Here is a 15715-nt window from a genome sequence, read left to right as displayed (position 1 = left end):
TTCCGGTGATAATTTAAAGCCAGCTTCTGCTGCTGGTTTCTGTGTTTCAGACCCTGGTGGGACACACCTCTGGTGCACCTGCAGCACTGCCACTGGTAGGGAGCACAGCATTAGGTATCTGTGAGCTCTTTGGGTGTGTTTCTCATTCCTGAAACGTGTATGTGCAGAATGGTGCTGTTGCTATTGGAATTGCTGATTAAAGGCTGCTGCTGGCAACAGCAGCCTCCCCCGTATTGCTGAGCTGAAGGGAGGCTTTGTAACTGTGCTGTAACAGGAGGTCCTCACATCCCCTGAGTAAAGTTCCCCAGCTGCCAGGACAGCAATTTGCGGTGTTGCACATCCAGAGAACAGCCCGGTCACCGCGTGCCTTCTTTTATCTCCCTCTCAGCTGAAGCAGCCCTCGAGGACAGGCGTGTTCTCAGGACCACGGTATGGATTTGTCTCACTTCTGCGAGGCTTTCCCCTGGTAAACCAGTGAGTGGATTACGCTTGATCCATATGGTGTGCATCAGCTGCAGCAGAATAATACCGATAATCCTCCAAGCCAAGTGCAACACAAATTCACTGTTTGTAACTGAAAGAAATTAAGGGTCCAAACCTCGATGAATTTATCCCTGTGTGCAGTGATAGCAGAGCCTCATGAGTGGATGTGGGCTTTCCCAAAGGCTGGTTGGCCATGCAGCCAGGGCAGGCTCTCCTGTAGATCAGGGAGGAGGGCGGTTGTCCTAGTGGTTCGCAACACATTTTCTGATCACTTGTTTTCTCTTAGCAAGTGTGCTGCCATAGGATTGAAGAAATTATTAAATCTGCCCTGTGCTCGGCTGTGGAAAGCAGAAATGATGAGTAGATGACATTTGCCACAATAATACCTCATGAAATTCAAAAATCATAGAGTGAAAGGAAAGATTTGCTTCAGCAAATAGGATTATTTCACATGCCAGTTAGGAGTTAATTAGTGACATTAATCAAAGGCCTCAGCAGAGACAAAGCTTGTTTTTATGGGTCCTGTGACTTGTTAAGTGATCACCTGATGAAAAGCTTCTAAGTTTTGCCATTTTGCTATTGATTTAATGGTAAATATTGGGGAGAGGGCAATCTTTACAAATTTCATTATAAGATACATGCTTTCATTGCCTTGCTACTGCTATAGTGTTGATTTGGTACTGTTGGCAGCCTGGAATCAATTGTATGTCTTCAAAAATAATAACAATAACGAGAACAAGTCTTGCAGCAAAATGAGGACATCTATAGCTTTGACATAATAGTATTGGGACTGGTTCAAAGCAAGCAAGAACTTACCAGCTGAGTCATTAAAAACAGAGATGGATGAGAAGCAATAAGTAGATGAATAACAAAGATTAGGAAGTGCATGAAGTTAAGTTTTATTGTGTGTGTGCATTTGTTGTTGTTGTTGCTGTTCTAAAGTGGCACATGGCTCACGTGGAAGCTAATCTGCCCAGTGAATGTGTCAGTTCCAGTTTGGAAACACTTGGTGAGATAGCGGGCTGTGAGGTAGGCACAGCATGCAGCACAGGGCTGCCTGCCTGGAGCACTGGGTGCAACCCTTCTGTGCTGGTGCAGGGATTGGATCAGAGTGTGAGGCTGCTGGGCACGGGGGAGGCATTTGCTGCTCCTGGGAGAGATACACTGAAATGCTTCATTCCATGTTTACTGATAACTCAATAGGATTAAGGGTAACAAAAGTCGGAAGGGAGGATGCTGCGGTCACTTGGAGCTGGTGGCCAGACTCCTCCTCCTCCTACTTTAAAGATGGGAAAACTTTAATGCTAATCTCTAATCTCTTCCTGACTCATGAAATATGTACTGATGGAGGCATCCTGCTGCTGATAGAGGCAGTACGAGCGCTTCCCCCTGGGTGCCCCTTTGGGAACTCTTGGCTCTCCATCCTACAAGTTAGCAATATGAGATGGGCTTATTTAACCTGCTGAAGTTGGTGCTAGCAAAAACAGTTGCCAGCTAAGCAGCCTTCTTCATGGATAGACAAATGTAATGGCAAATGTGTGGACTGCATCTGCAGTCTGTTGATTTACGCTTTGGTACGTGACCCATTCTGCTCCCTAACGCCTGATCCAGCAGCCAGTCATCCCTTCTGAGTTTATTTATTGTTTGCAATATTGCAAAGATGAGAAAAATAGATCTAGAGCCGCAAGAGTCATAGGGACAGTAGAGGGACAAAAAAGTGAAAAATTACAGCCATACATCCAAACTATTATCCTTTTATGCCAACACATTGCACAAGTCTGTCCCTTCAGCTAAACTTTAAAACCTGCAGATAGTTTTTGCATTTCCCTGTGTTAGCAGTAACCTGTGCAGGTTTCTGTGCTGACAGCACCTACAGACACAGCTCTGGGTGTGGCAGTGGCCCTTTTGCTGTGAAATTCACCCTGCCTCTGTACTATCATCAAATTCCTACAGAAACCTGGACACAGATGTAGTCGGTGCCCTCTGGTCCTCAGAATGGACAGTTATCTGCAAATGAAAGGCCTCATGCACTGATGAGTGCATCTCATCTGCTAAACCAGTGCTGTTGTAGCACTACTGACATCCGTTTATATGGGGTGTATCCTCTGGCCCTCTGGGGTGGAAGCAGAACCTTGATAATCTTCTAAGCATCAAATTCTTCAAGCCTACCTGCCCTGGTGCCTCTAAGAACCAATGGTAGAGGTCAAACAATTCTACTGTTTACAGGAATATTCCTGCAACATTTCCAGGTTACAGCAATCTGAACGTGGCTCATTTTATTGGGACAACAACCTCCTCTTTTCTCCCATTCCCTTAGATAAATCTAAAGAGGAACATTTTTATAGGAGGCTCTTGAATAAATATTGACAGCAAATGCTGGGCAATGCTGAATGCTTTGAAAATATTCTGTAATAAAGCAGTTCTTGCCCAGTATTCGTTGTGTATTTAAGATCTGCACTCAAAAGAGAAGTTGCTTTTTTACATCATTTATAGTTCAGCCAATACATTTAACTAAAAAAGCTCTTTTTGTAAAAAATTTCTTTTCTTTTTTTCTGCAATGTTGAGGTGCTGGGATGCTGGGACAGCACAGGAACTGTTTGAGAGACAGTCTACATTGGTAATCAGGTTAACATCAGCTGCCTGTGCCCTCCAGCTTCCTCTGCAGCAGCACGTAGTCTAATTAGTTACAGAAAGGATTTTACTGAATAGTTGTAAACAGATCTCAGGGCCTGGGATAAAATCGATCCAACTGTGGAAACTTCTCAGGATAATTATAAACTGTTATTAGCACAGTGTGAAAGAGAAACCAAAGGACTTCTAACAGTGGGAAACTTGTAGCTTTCCACAAATTTCTCTGCAGGAAAAAGGGAAGGGAAAGAGGCTGTGCCTAAGAGGGGAAAGGTCCAGCATCGACCTGGGATCACTTTTAGGGAGAAGTGATGAAGGATTTCATCAGACAGGGAGCTGGTCTTCAGTGTAGCTTTTTAATGCTCATCTTTTAAGAAAGAGGTGGTGGCAGTAGAGGAGGTTCCAGACGGATGGAAACATTTATTCTCCAGAGTGTGGTGAGGCACTGATATAGGCTGCCCAGGGAGGTGGGGTGGATCACTGTCCCTGAAAGCATTCAGGAGCCATGGAGATGTGGCACTGAGGGAGATGTTAGTGGGATGGTGGGGTGGGCTGGGGTTGGACTTGGTGATCTGGAGGTCTTCTCCAACCTTCATGATTCTGTGATTCTATAAACATAATTTGCTTTTCTGTACTATTAATGGAACCCCAATACCTGAAGTACTGGCACACTGTGGTGGAAGGCAAATGCAGCCAAACTGCACAGCGAAATGCTGGTACTTACTGAGAAAAAGCATTCTACAAAAGGAAATACAATTATAGGTTATAGCATAGTAAAAGTATATGTAAAACTTCTCTGTTCACAGATTGCAATGATCCTGGCTCAGCCCTCTGCCATCTAATGTGTGTGCCAAAGCTCACAGCCCCGCAATAGGCACACGCTGACCGCCCCGCAGCGCAGCCCCAGCCGCAGCCAACACTGGACCCACTCTGCTGCGCCGTTCATGGCAAAGCCCCATCACTTAACGGGAGAGAATGGCTTCCACTTCTCCCAGCCCCTCGTCTTCCCCAGCCCATCCCCTGTGGGTGAGGACAGCCCAGCCTTCGATTCGGCAAGCGGCACGCCACTGAGCAATGGCACTCCCAGCGGCACCGAGTCCTGCGGGCTGCCCCTCTGCGAGGCCAAAGGCATTAAATACATCTCAGCCGAGCAGGAGGAGCTGGCGTGCGGCTGGGGAGGGTTCACCCCTGGCTGCTTGCAGCTCTTCAACACCTCCAAGGGCGTTTTGTTCTTCCTCTGCGTGGCTTCCTTCCTGCAAGGCATGACGGTGAACGGTTTCATCAACACGGTCATCACCTCCATTGAGCGCCGCTTTGACCTGCGCAGCTACCAGAGCGGGCTGATCGCCAGCTCCTACGACATCGCCGCCTGCCTTTGCCTCACCTTCGTCAGCTATTTCGGAGGGAATGGCCACAAGCCACGTTGGCTGGGCTGGGGCGTGCTGGTGATGGGCCTGGGCTCCCTGCTCTTCGCTTTGCCCCACTTCACCACGGGCCGCTATGAGGTGCGCTCCTCGGCTGAGGTGGGCATCTGTGCTGCCAACCAGAGCCTGCCCTGCGCAGCGGCTGCGTCCGGGCTCTCCAGCTACAGGTTTGTCTTCATGCTGGGGCAGTTCCTGCATGGGATGGGAGCCACGCCGCTCTACACGCTTGGCGTCACCTATTTAGATGAAAACGTCAAGACTAACTACTCCCCTGTGTACATTGGTGAGTGGCTGCCAAAGGGGCTGGGGGGAGGTCCGCTCCATCTGCCTTGGCAGCCCTGGGCGCTTTCACAAGAGGTGCTCCAAGTCTTTTGTTCCTGATGACAGACATGATGATAAGTAGAGAGAAGCAGCTGTCTGGGAGGTTTTCATTATTTTTTCCCCCTTCCAGTTATTGGCAGGCAGGCGCTGTGAGTGCAGCTGGGCATTTTTGCTCCTGCAGTCCTGCAGAGCAGGAGGTGCTAGTGTTCCTGGCACAGCCGTCAGCTGAGGACAGTCTCTCCTGTGTGCATGGCATTACCTTCTCTGGCCATCAGTCATGTCCGTGCAAGGCATTGCCCTTTCAGTACCAGAGCACGGGAGGAGTGTTTGTTCGGATGCTGCTGGTGCAACATACAGTGCAGCTTCACTGAGAAAGAATGCTCCGTTCATAGATTTATAGAATCATTTGAGTTGGAAGGGACCTGTAAATACCATCTGGTCCAACCCTCCTGCAATGACCAGGGACATCTACAGCAGGGTGCTCAGAACCTGCTCCAGCCTGACATTAAATGTCTCCAGGGAGAGAGCAGCCACCACTTGTCTGGGCAACCTATTCCACGACAGACCAGACTGAAAGGTCTGAACAGACCTTCCTTGTTGCCCCTCTTTAGATGCTGAAAGGCCGCTATGAGGTCTTCCCAGACCTTTTCTTCTCCAGGCTGTTCATTCCTCAGTGCTGCTGGTTGTATTGTGGGTATCAGCACTCCCCAGCAGCAGCCCATCCGCTGTAGTTCTGCAGGTTCTCTAACACCGCTTGTTTTCCCTTTCAGCTGTTTTCTACACTGCTGCAATCCTTGGTCCTGCAGCGGGTTATCTGGTAGGAGGAATGTTTCTAAATATTTATACTGAAATTGGCAGAGAGTAAGTGGCTAAAAAATAATCTTGTTCCTTTTCCTTTATGCTGTATGTTTCCTTTGGGGTAAAAAAAAAAATCCAGGAAAATAACTCAGTGGCTGGGGGGAAAATGCCCACTGTGTTCAGCAGCATTTCTGTGGGGGGCGCTGAGGCTGGAATGGTTGATTGCAGTAATGCTGTCACTGGAAGAGAATTGCTCATGAACCTGTCAGCCTAAATCCTTCCTTATGCTGCACTGCCTGCTGTAACGAGGCTGGGAGCAGCAGGTGAATTTTTTGAATGAGTTCCCCCATCAGGCCAGGCTGCCAGCAGTGCAGCTTTTCCTCCTGGCTATCTGGCCACAATGCCTGGTCTGTCTCTCTTCGCTGTTTATTGCTTCTAATTTATTTTATCACCTCTTAGCCTATAGGCTCTTTGGCAGATGAATGGGCTGCAGTGGTTGAGTGGGTTTTTGGGGAAGGAATGGGTTATTTCCACCAGCTGTCTTGCTGAAAGGGTGGCTGTGGGATGGAACAAGGCTCACTGCAACCCCCAAAGCAGAAATGAAATGGATGAGGTGAAACACGCAAGCGAGAGATGAAAAGAGAAATAAATGATGTAATTTCTCAGGCTCACTAAGTGCTGTGCATCTGTCAGGCAGGACAGATGGTGGACACGGCAGAACTCTCCAGGAGAGGCAATTTCCTTCAGTGATGTCCCCATCATTCCCCCAACCTCGGCCAGCTTTAGTGAGGGCAGTGCCCAGCTTTTCCCCTCTGTTTCAAACCACCGCCTCTCTCCCTTGTGTCCTTTTGCTTTTGTCTCTTGCAGGACTGACATCTCCCCAGAGAACACGCTGTGGGTGGGGGCATGGTGGATCGGCTTCCTGGGGGCTGGAGCAGCCTCACTCCTCATCTCCATCCCCATCCTGGGCTACCCCCAGCGCCTCCCAGGTAGGCAGCCCGCAGGGTTGGGCTGTGCCTGCACCCTCCTGTAGCAGGGAAGACAGGGTTGGACATGGAGAATGAGCTTTTAGTGTTCTAATTGTAATTAATACATTAATTTCACCCCTTGGCTCTTCAGACGCCTGTTTTCCTGCTGCAAATCCACCCCTTTGGTAACACTCATGTCTCATGTCTCACCTGTTCCTTGTTCCCATTTGCCTCTCGTTTGCAGGGTCCCAGAGGTATATTGTTATGAGGGTGTCGGAGGCTCATCAGCTGAAGGATGGGAGCCACAAAAAAGCATCAGATCCAGACTTTGGGAAAACAGTTAAAGACCTACCTCGGTGAGAAAGCTGCCCCAGAGGGTGATGCACAGAGAGCTGGCTCATTTTAGTAGAGACAGTCACCTCCTTCACTGCCTCTTACAGGCTTTTTTGTTTGTTTGTTTTGCCTTTGTGTATTCTGATCCCATTTATGTGTTACTACCTCTTAGCTCTCTTGCAAAGCAGTAATCCAGCAGCAAGTGAAATCCCAGGGCATGTCGTGTGGGCAAGTACACTCACACAGGTTTGGTAGGAAATGGTTTAAAGGAATCCTGGAACTTTGGGTAAAAACAAGTAAGAGGCCAAAATGAAATCAAGTCTTGGATCTTTGAAATCATTTATGATTTTCTGTTTTGCTGTTTTGAGTTTTATGTAAATGGAGATGCTTCTTTGTTTACTTGGCTTGGCTTCAACTGAGCGTGGAGCTGTGGGTGCTGCAGAGAGATCTGGGCATTGCTTCATTTTGGATGGTGAGCTTGACATCAATAAAAGGGTTTTTCATTTTTGCATTTCTCCCAGGACCGTTCTTAGGGAGGAGTTTGCATCTGCATGTGTTGGCGACATGTTGCCAGAACCCATGCTGCTGTTATTTCAGAACTTTGTGCAGGCAGAGGAGGGCTGAGGCAGGTGCTGAGTGCAGGAGCTATCAGCAGCACTCCATCTGTGTTGAGTAATGCGGGTTCTCACACAGTGAGGGGTAGTTAAAAATCCTGGAGACCTCATGGGAAGTTTACCAGGGGTTAAGGCAGTTTCATAAAGAATATTACATGGAATAGATTTCAATACTGTTATTAAATGGCATACTTGACTTGGTGCCATTTTCCAAGGTCATGACTTATTCTCCACACGGAAATTAAATTCAAAACCTGCATTTAAATGATGGTAAGGTTATGACTGAAACCAACACAAACTGGGCAGCAGGGAGAGATGAATTCAGAGTTTTGTGTTTTGCTTGCTTACCTTGAACAAAGCTCCTACTATTCCTAATGAGGACTGTCCTAGCAGTAGTTAGAGGTGTCTTCCTCTAACTAAGGTGACGAGTTAGAGGACTGTCTTCCTTCATGCCTAATGCCCTAAGAATGAGCACTGAAGGCAGCTTGGCTCATCTCACACCATTCAGATCAGTCCAGTTCTCAATGTGCTTTTTTCTTGTTTTTAAACCTCAGAAATTTCTTCTCTTTTGAATGCAAAAACCCACCAGACATTTGTGTTCCCTGCTTTTGATTAATGAAAGGGAAGTGCCTTAAAGGCTTGCTGTACTGGAAACTTCCATTAAAGAGGAGACCACATCTGTGTGCAGCTCTTGGGTACGTGTGGCCCTGTGCACAGAGCAAAGCCAAAGGACACTGTTGCTTTTGTTTAGATGACAGATTGGCTGCTACAGATTTTCTCACAGTACAGGCAGTAAGAGTCTCACAAAGATAAGAAGAAACACAGATGAAATAGAATACTATTCCACACCATCAGGTCTTTTATAAGAGAGCTTAATGCATTGCTGTATTCACAGTGCTCCCTAAAAGCAGGAGCGTGCAGGAACAAAGCCCAGACAGCTTAAGCTTCTGCCCTCTGTCTTAGTTTTTGGGCTGAGAAGGCATGATAAAAGAGCTCTTTCCTTCTGCTTGCATGACTGCTTGCATGGAACATCCCCTGATGTCCATGTGTGGGAGTTCAAAGAGAAGACACATAGAGCCACAGCAAGGCAGCACAGAAGACTTGCTCCTTACTAGCAAGTAAAGTGGAGCTTGAAGATCACTCATTGGTTTGCCAGTCTTCAGGGCAAAAAGCTACAGCCAGTATTTCGCTTGTCTCCTTTGGGCTACTAGGTAGGATGGGGCTTTGGCATGTGTCATGGCCTTACTGCAGCATCAGTATGGTAAGGAGAGGATGTTTTTCATTCCTCTGGGACATAAATGCTCCCCTCGATCCACTTGGTGGTGGTGATTGATCCACTTAGTGGTGCTCCATTTGGTGGAGCAGATGTCATTGCTGTGTGCTGGAAATATCCCTGTTCACATGATGTAAGATTGCACAAATACTCATCTGTCACTATTGACTGCTAGCACGTGGCTATGTGGTGTTACAGTCTGGCAGCTTGCTGTCCTGGGCATGCACTTCTCCTCAGATATGTTCCCCGTTCACTTAACAGGACCATTACAAGAGGAAAGGGTGCCCACGTGTCTGTATGAGTAAATATTTGTAGGATGAGGCTTTTATACATGGTAGGATACTTCTGGGAGTGCTGAACTCTCTGAAATCACTTTGGCTGCTAAACCCAAGGGCAGCCAAGACTTCTTGAAAATTATGTGGTTTCTGGGTGTGACTAAAATCCTGCTGCTAACGATAAAAAGATGTGTTGACTTTGTTAAGGTTTTATATGCATTATTTCCGAAATACCTCTTCTGTCTGCAAACAAGAAATGACGCAGGTCGTTCATCATGCTGAAAGTTGTTCCTCTTAAATTTCCTACCTGCAACCTTTGTCCAACAGGCACAAAGTAATGCTTTTGCCAGGGAACCACTCTCCTCTTTTCTCTTCAACTGTAAATGGTGAAGGCATTGTATGTTTTCTACAGCAGTCAAGAGGCCCACAAGGAGTGTTTTCTAGCTAAGAGATTAGGCTTTTTTCTTCTGAAAGAAGTACAGTAGAAAAGACCATTCCTGTTAAATAGTTTAGTAAATTAAGACAATCCCAATAGCTGGACAATGGTTATTATAGAGTCCTCTGAAATCAAGGTGTAAGAACGTGTCATATATATGTCTTTCAGCCTCTTTGTTCTATTGACATAATGGAATTGTCCACTTTATTTGGGTTAAACCAGGTAAATCCCTGAATTCCTAGCATATCTAATGCTGAGCACCGCACACACTTGGTGGTTCTGCAGTAGATTTTTTCCCATTTCACATTTCTTCCCAAGCAGTAGCTGTTAACTGACAGTGCCTTTCAGTTCAGTGAGCATCCTCCTGGGTCCCAGTTGCTGCTGCTGCAGTGTGATGAGGCTGTGCCATACCCCAAAAACAAGATGATTTGCTGTACTGGTCAGGGCTAAACCTGGGGCAAGTTATGTGGCAGAATTTCAAGCTTGTTACAAAATGCTCCCTCCAAAGCAGTTCTCTTAGTCCAATATCCGAGATAGTGGGAAATAATTGAGGCCATTCCATGTGCCTGAGGGTGTTTCTGTGTCTCAGAGATGGAATTATTGCTGGATCATCTTTCTGCATATAAATGACATACGGCAATTTTTCATGAATATCTCTGGCTGTCTACTAAATCCCAGTAGGTCAAAAACAAAATGTATTGTTTCAACTTAGATGTTAAACTTCACATAAAACTATGCTTAGACATTTCTTTGGGAGAAAGATTGCTTTCTGTTTTCCTGTGAGATATAAGGTGTTTTAGAGGTGCCTTCTCTGTACAGAAAGACTTGCCTGGTATTTCCCACAAGCTGCAAAAAAAAAACATGTTTGTAAGTGATTGTTAGTCTCTTGAGGACATGTATGCACTTGAGAAACAAGTGTACATAGGTGTATAACACAGCTTTATTCCCAGCTCATAAATGTTTCACACAGGAGTCCCAGGATGACTGCCATTAGGGACTGCTACAACCTTGGAGTGATTGAGATTTGGTGTCAAATAGAGTCCCTCCACAATTTTGCCATTTAGGAGTGAAAGTTATTACATGCTTTGCATCCTGGACCCAAATGTTGGTAAATTACCACTGAAAAGACCCAAATAGAAGTGGTGGGCATGTGGGCATCCTTAGTGCAAATCACATTACACACAGTGCTTTTATTTGCCTATCCATACTCATGTAGACCCATCTGGTGCCTTCATGAAGTCCAAAGAGAAAAATCCCATATTGTCCCCTCCAGTTTTGGCTATTTGACTGACATTTCTCTGATTCCTTTGGATCCATCTGTTGGTGGGGCTATAAAAGCTGCGAAAGTAAGCCTGTGACTGAGGGCATTTAAGACCACACAGAGTCTGGCTGCCCTGTAGTAGCAACAGCAGTAGACATGCAAGAGGTGTCCTATAATGCAGAGTTCAAGGGCAAACTTGATTCTCAACACGCAATCGAATGGGGAGAAGTCAGGGTCTCCTCTGCATCCTTCCTTGGCTGGTAGAACTCAGTAAGTTGAAGTGGAGAATGTCACTGCTCTTTTAAAAGCTCCTATTGGGATTCTTCTTTCCATGGGATACAGTTTGGTGTGATGCTTCCCTGTCTTACATGTGGAGGGAATATATCTGAAGTAGAAATGTGCCACAGCAGTTCAATTCCAGTGTATTTGTCCTTCCCAGATCAGTATTGCTGCTCCTGAAGAATCCCACCTTCGTCTTCCTCTGCTTAGCAGGAGCGACAGAAGCCACTCTCATTGCTGGGATGTCCACATTTGGACCCAAGTTCTTGGAGTCTCAGTTTAGTTTAAGTGCCTCTGAAGCTGCTACCCTTTTTGGTAAGGAAACCTGGTTTTGCTATGTTTTTCAGTTTTCATGTAGAATGAGACAAACACACTTTGCCATTCATTTACAGAAAGGTAATCATCTTCCACTTATTAGGCAGTGAGGATCATTTCCTATCAGCATGTCTGTACCAAGTGTGTTTTCAGAGCTCTATCTACTGACATCAGTAAGAAATGCATCACTCCTGTAGCCACTGTCACTACCTGGAGAAAGGTGAAAACCTGTATTCAATTCCTTCTTGGACATAACCAGGCAACGTTAACAAGTGCTTCTAACAAGAATACTTTATCAGAAAATGGGAAGATCTTCAATTAACTCTTGCATTCCAGACCAAGAAAGTTTGATCTGAGTTCCATGGGTTCCAAATAAGCATCAGTATTCACGATGTGCTCCTTAAACTGTCTCTTTTAAGATCTAGAGGGAAAAGAATTTGCCTTACCAGGTTCAAGCCACATTACCCTAGGAACTGTGGAAGTTCACTTACTGTAGCAAATTTTCCTAAACTCCCACCAAAAAGCAACTCAACAACCAAAGGGTTATTCTCATGCAGACACACTGCATGTATGATAAATGAGAAACTCTTCACTGATATTTCTAAATCTGTTTGTGCTTTTTTTTTGTCTCTCTTTTTCAGGCTATCTGGTTGTGCCGGCTGGAGGTGGAGGCACATTCCTAGGAGGATTCCTTGTGAATAAATTTAAACTCCGCTGCTCAGGAATCATCAAATTGTGTTTACTTTGCACAGTGTCAAGTCTGCTAGCTATTTTCATTTTTTTCATTCACTGCCCTAACATGCCAATGGCAGGAGTAACCCAGATGTACAACGGAAGGTAATAACCATGTCTTGTACTGTGTGGCCCTAGTTGGAATGTAGTGCTAAACACATGGTCTTGATGTTGGCCATTGCTTAGGGTTAGAGATGGAAGGTAATGTCCAGTCAGTCTTAGAGGCAGATATTGAGGGTGAGAACCATATCCCCAGAATACATATATCCAAACTTTGGAATTTAACTGGGAGTGTAAGCCAGCAAGAGGGTCAGCAGCAGCAACATCTCAGTCTGTCTACTCTTCTGTGGTCTTCACAAGATCTCCCCCTGTACAAACAATGTGGTATAGACTGAAAGTGGGATCTCCTGTTCAAAAGTAGATATCTCCTTTTGATCTGGTCACTAAAGCATCCTTTGTAGCTGCAGAGCTCAGTTCCTGTTTCCTGGCTACAATAGGTGAGATGAAACCCTTCCCAGGCCTGGTGTTACATTCTCCAGAGCTCTTTTGCATCTTCTATTTCTCCTCTTCTCCTTCTCATTCTTTACCCTTTTTCATCCTGGAGAACCGTTCTGGCTCTCCCCACTGACTGTTCCCATGCTTCCTTCAGCACTTTGCCTGGTGGCCAGCTGAACCTGACAGCAGTGTGCAACGCAGAGTGCGGATGCCTGCAGGAGACCTACAGCCCTGTCTGCGGAAGTGATGATGTTATGTATTACTCTCCTTGTCATGCTGGATGCAGAAAAGTGTCTGAAAACCTCCGGAATGGCAAGAAGGTATGTCCCACAGCACTGTGTATTGATAAGGCAGCAGCACACTGTCTTTGCAATGTTCTGGCTGGCTCTGCAAAAGCATACTCAGGTTTGGGCTTTGTTGCAAGTTAGTGTAAAAGGTAGAGACAGCACAGAGCAGATGGAGGATGTGCTCAAGGACCACCTGGAAGGATGTTAAAAGGTTCCTGGAGGTCACCCTGCTTTACTTCCCTCAATGTGCCCAACTTTGATTTTGCCCCACTCTGGGTCAAATTGCACTGAGATCTATGGGATGTCACCCAGGGAAGGAGGGAAGCTTGGTGAGCATCTAATTCCTAGCCAGTGCTTATGAGAGTTGTTTTGGGTGTTCAGTGCACATGATGCACCTCCACATACTTCCTGAATACAGCTTATAGACACAGGAGAATGCTCAAGATAGGTAATGATGACATTCAGTGTTGAAGTGCTGCCTGGCAAAGTTGATTTCTATTATTTAATAATCTGTTTTGAAGTAGGTTCATCAAGAACACAGCCTGATTTCTTTTTCAGTCCACACCAGGAGCAAAACCAGCTGCTTTCTGCCCTCTCCAAATTCATTTCTTTTTAAAACCCAGTCCTGACTATCACCATGCTCTCCCCAGCAATCTGGTCACCAGCCTTTCTTTCCCAGGTCTACCGTGAGTGTAGCTGCATTGAGAAAACTCTCCTGCTTGGCCCCGGTGAGGCAGAAGCAGGGAAATGCACTTCCCCTTGTGCAAAAAGGACTCTCCTGCTCTTCTTCATGTTTGTGGTGATCCTCTTCACCTTCTTGAGCAGCATTCCTGCCCTGACTGCAACGCTACGGTAAGCCCAGGATCCTCTGCAAGAAGCCTCAGTTATCCCACCTCCATTTTACCCCATTGGCACAAGCCCCAGTGAAGGCACGATGGGAAAGTTGGTGCCATGCAGCCTGGTGGAGCTGCTGAACTGCCCTCTTCTTCCCCAGGTGCGTCTCCGACAGGCAAAAGTCATTTGCACTTGGGATCCAGTGGATCGTGGTCCGAACACTAGGTATGGTACAAAGTTGCACAGCACAACTGTGTGGTCTGTTGTCTTTGAAGAGCGTGCCCCACACTGTTACATGTCCAAAAGAGGTTGGATTGGAAGTGGAAGGGGTAGGACATGAGGTACTGAGTGGAAGATGTTTTCCCTTGCTTGCCATCCTTCAGAAAAGAAACTTAATTTTGTTTGCATAGTGTTTGCAAAATGAATGAGGGATTCCACAACGCAGCACAGATGGAGCAAAGGAGAATGTCCTGGCAGTGTGTCATTATTTTAAGAAGAAGGAGCAGAGGCATTGAAGGCCCTCCTTGGGACTTGTGCAAGTAGTAGGTCAGGGTCAAAAGTCAACTGACTGGACTCTCACTTCTTGAAATTCAGTATGCTTTGGGCACATCTCTGAATGTCTGCGGGATGAGTTTGCTGCATCATAGTAGACACAGCGCCTGGTGCATTTCTGCTAGCACCTTGTGTCTTGCAAGGCTGGTGCACAGGTTCTGCCCAGTCTGAGGATTGGTTCTGTCTTCCCACAGGAGGTATCCCTGGTCCCATTGCCTTTGGGTCAATGATCGACAAATCCTGCCTGCTCTGGCAGGACCAGTGTGGTGAGCAAGGCTCCTGCTATGTGTACCAGAACTCAGCCATGAGCCGCTACACCCTGGTCACCGGGCTGGTCTACAAGGTGAGGTTGGTGTTTCACACTCTGATCAAGCAGTGTTCAAGAGGCAGCAGCTCATGCTGGGGGACAGTCTTACAGAACTGTGCTATGCCCATCTGCCCCCTTCCAAAGCCAAATCAGACCTTAAGACAAGAAGTATCCTCAGGGAAGGCAAAAGCTTCCCTTGCTTCTCAGCAGGTAATGGTGCTCCAGGCACTGTTCTTTTAAATTCCCATTCCATTCCATTCCATTACAGCTTCTGTTGAGCCATAAGAAAAATCCAAACACCGAACAGTTACTGAATGATTTTTGCTAAAAAATGGAGTAAAGTATATAACTGCAGTGTTAGTGAGTGAATGATGCTGTTGTGGGCACACTGTAAATAACCATTTCCTGATCACTGCTAGAAAATATGAGAGCATAGCTGTGTGATTCCTATTTATTAGCTGAAAGCCATCGTTTCAACTGCTCCCAAGTAGGCACTTGATGTAGAGATCAGTGTTTAGCAGTTATTGTGACAAAGTGGCTTTCAAAATCCTTTGCACACTGAAGCTCTGCTTTTCTGGTTTGTACCCACTGAGGGCCGGGCATCTGTTTATGGGGAGAACAGGAAGTAATGGGATATAAGGAAAGATTTCATCCCAGAAAGAGCAATCAAACACTGGCACTGGGAGGTGGAGGTGTTACCATCCCTGGAGGTGTTCCAGACACGGCAGATGTGGCACTGATGACATGGCTTAGTGGGCACGGTGGGGATGGGCTGATGGTTGCACTTGATGATCTCAATTTGGTCTTTTCTAACCTTAATGATTCCATGATTCTGTGATTCTATGATTCTGTGATCTTGGTGGCTGCAGGTGCTTGGGACAACCTTCTTCACCATTGCCTGTGTGCTGTACAAACCACCGCCGACAGAATCAGCCCCCGGCAGCTCAGACACATCAGAAAATGGCAATGGGAACCTCCAGGAAAACAAACCTTCGCTCCCAGCTGAGGAGGATATATGAGGCTGTGCACATGCCAGTGACTTTCTCAGTCTCAAAAATACGACAAAAAGACATTGTGCAGCCCCAAAGTTTCTAATTATT

General features: G+C 46.3%; 1 protein-coding gene across 3 annotated transcripts in view; it reads left to right on the top strand.

The window, feature by feature from the left end:
* The window catches only part of SLCO4A1 (solute carrier organic anion transporter family member 4A1), a 23849-nt gene extending 8134 nt beyond the window's left edge, over positions 1–15715 (top strand). Inside the window, exons 1-12 of one of the 3 annotated variants that reach the window (XM_042832330.1) lie at positions 389–429; positions 3918–4818; positions 5627–5717; positions 6522–6643; positions 6867–6978; positions 11254–11408; positions 12050–12245; positions 12790–12955; positions 13602–13774; positions 13917–13981; positions 14503–14651; positions 15485–15715. In XM_042832330.1, the coding sequence (XP_042688264.1) occupies positions 4056–4818; positions 5627–5717; positions 6522–6643; positions 6867–6978; positions 11254–11408; positions 12050–12245; positions 12790–12955; positions 13602–13774; positions 13917–13981; positions 14503–14651; positions 15485–15634 (2142 nt within the window). In that variant the 5' untranslated portion in view covers positions 389–429; positions 3918–4055 and the 3' untranslated portion in view covers positions 15635–15715. Of the gene's footprint in view, positions 1–388; positions 475–3917; positions 4819–5626; positions 5718–6521; positions 6644–6866; positions 6979–11253; positions 11409–12049; positions 12246–12789; positions 12956–13601; positions 13775–13916; positions 13982–14502; positions 14652–15484 lie in introns of those variants that run through there. The other 2 variants (XM_042832331.1, XM_042832329.1) reach the window with 2 other exon arrangements.

Source organism: Centrocercus urophasianus, unplaced genomic scaffold, assembly GCF_019232065.1.
Source record: "Centrocercus urophasianus isolate 14NV4802_14NV808 unplaced genomic scaffold, USGS_Curo_1.0 seq_38, whole genome shotgun sequence".
Lineage (NCBI taxonomy): Eukaryota > Metazoa > Chordata > Aves > Galliformes > Phasianidae > Centrocercus > Centrocercus urophasianus.
Note: the sequence above shows the minus strand (reverse complement) of the source record. Positions and strands in the feature narration are given on the sequence as shown.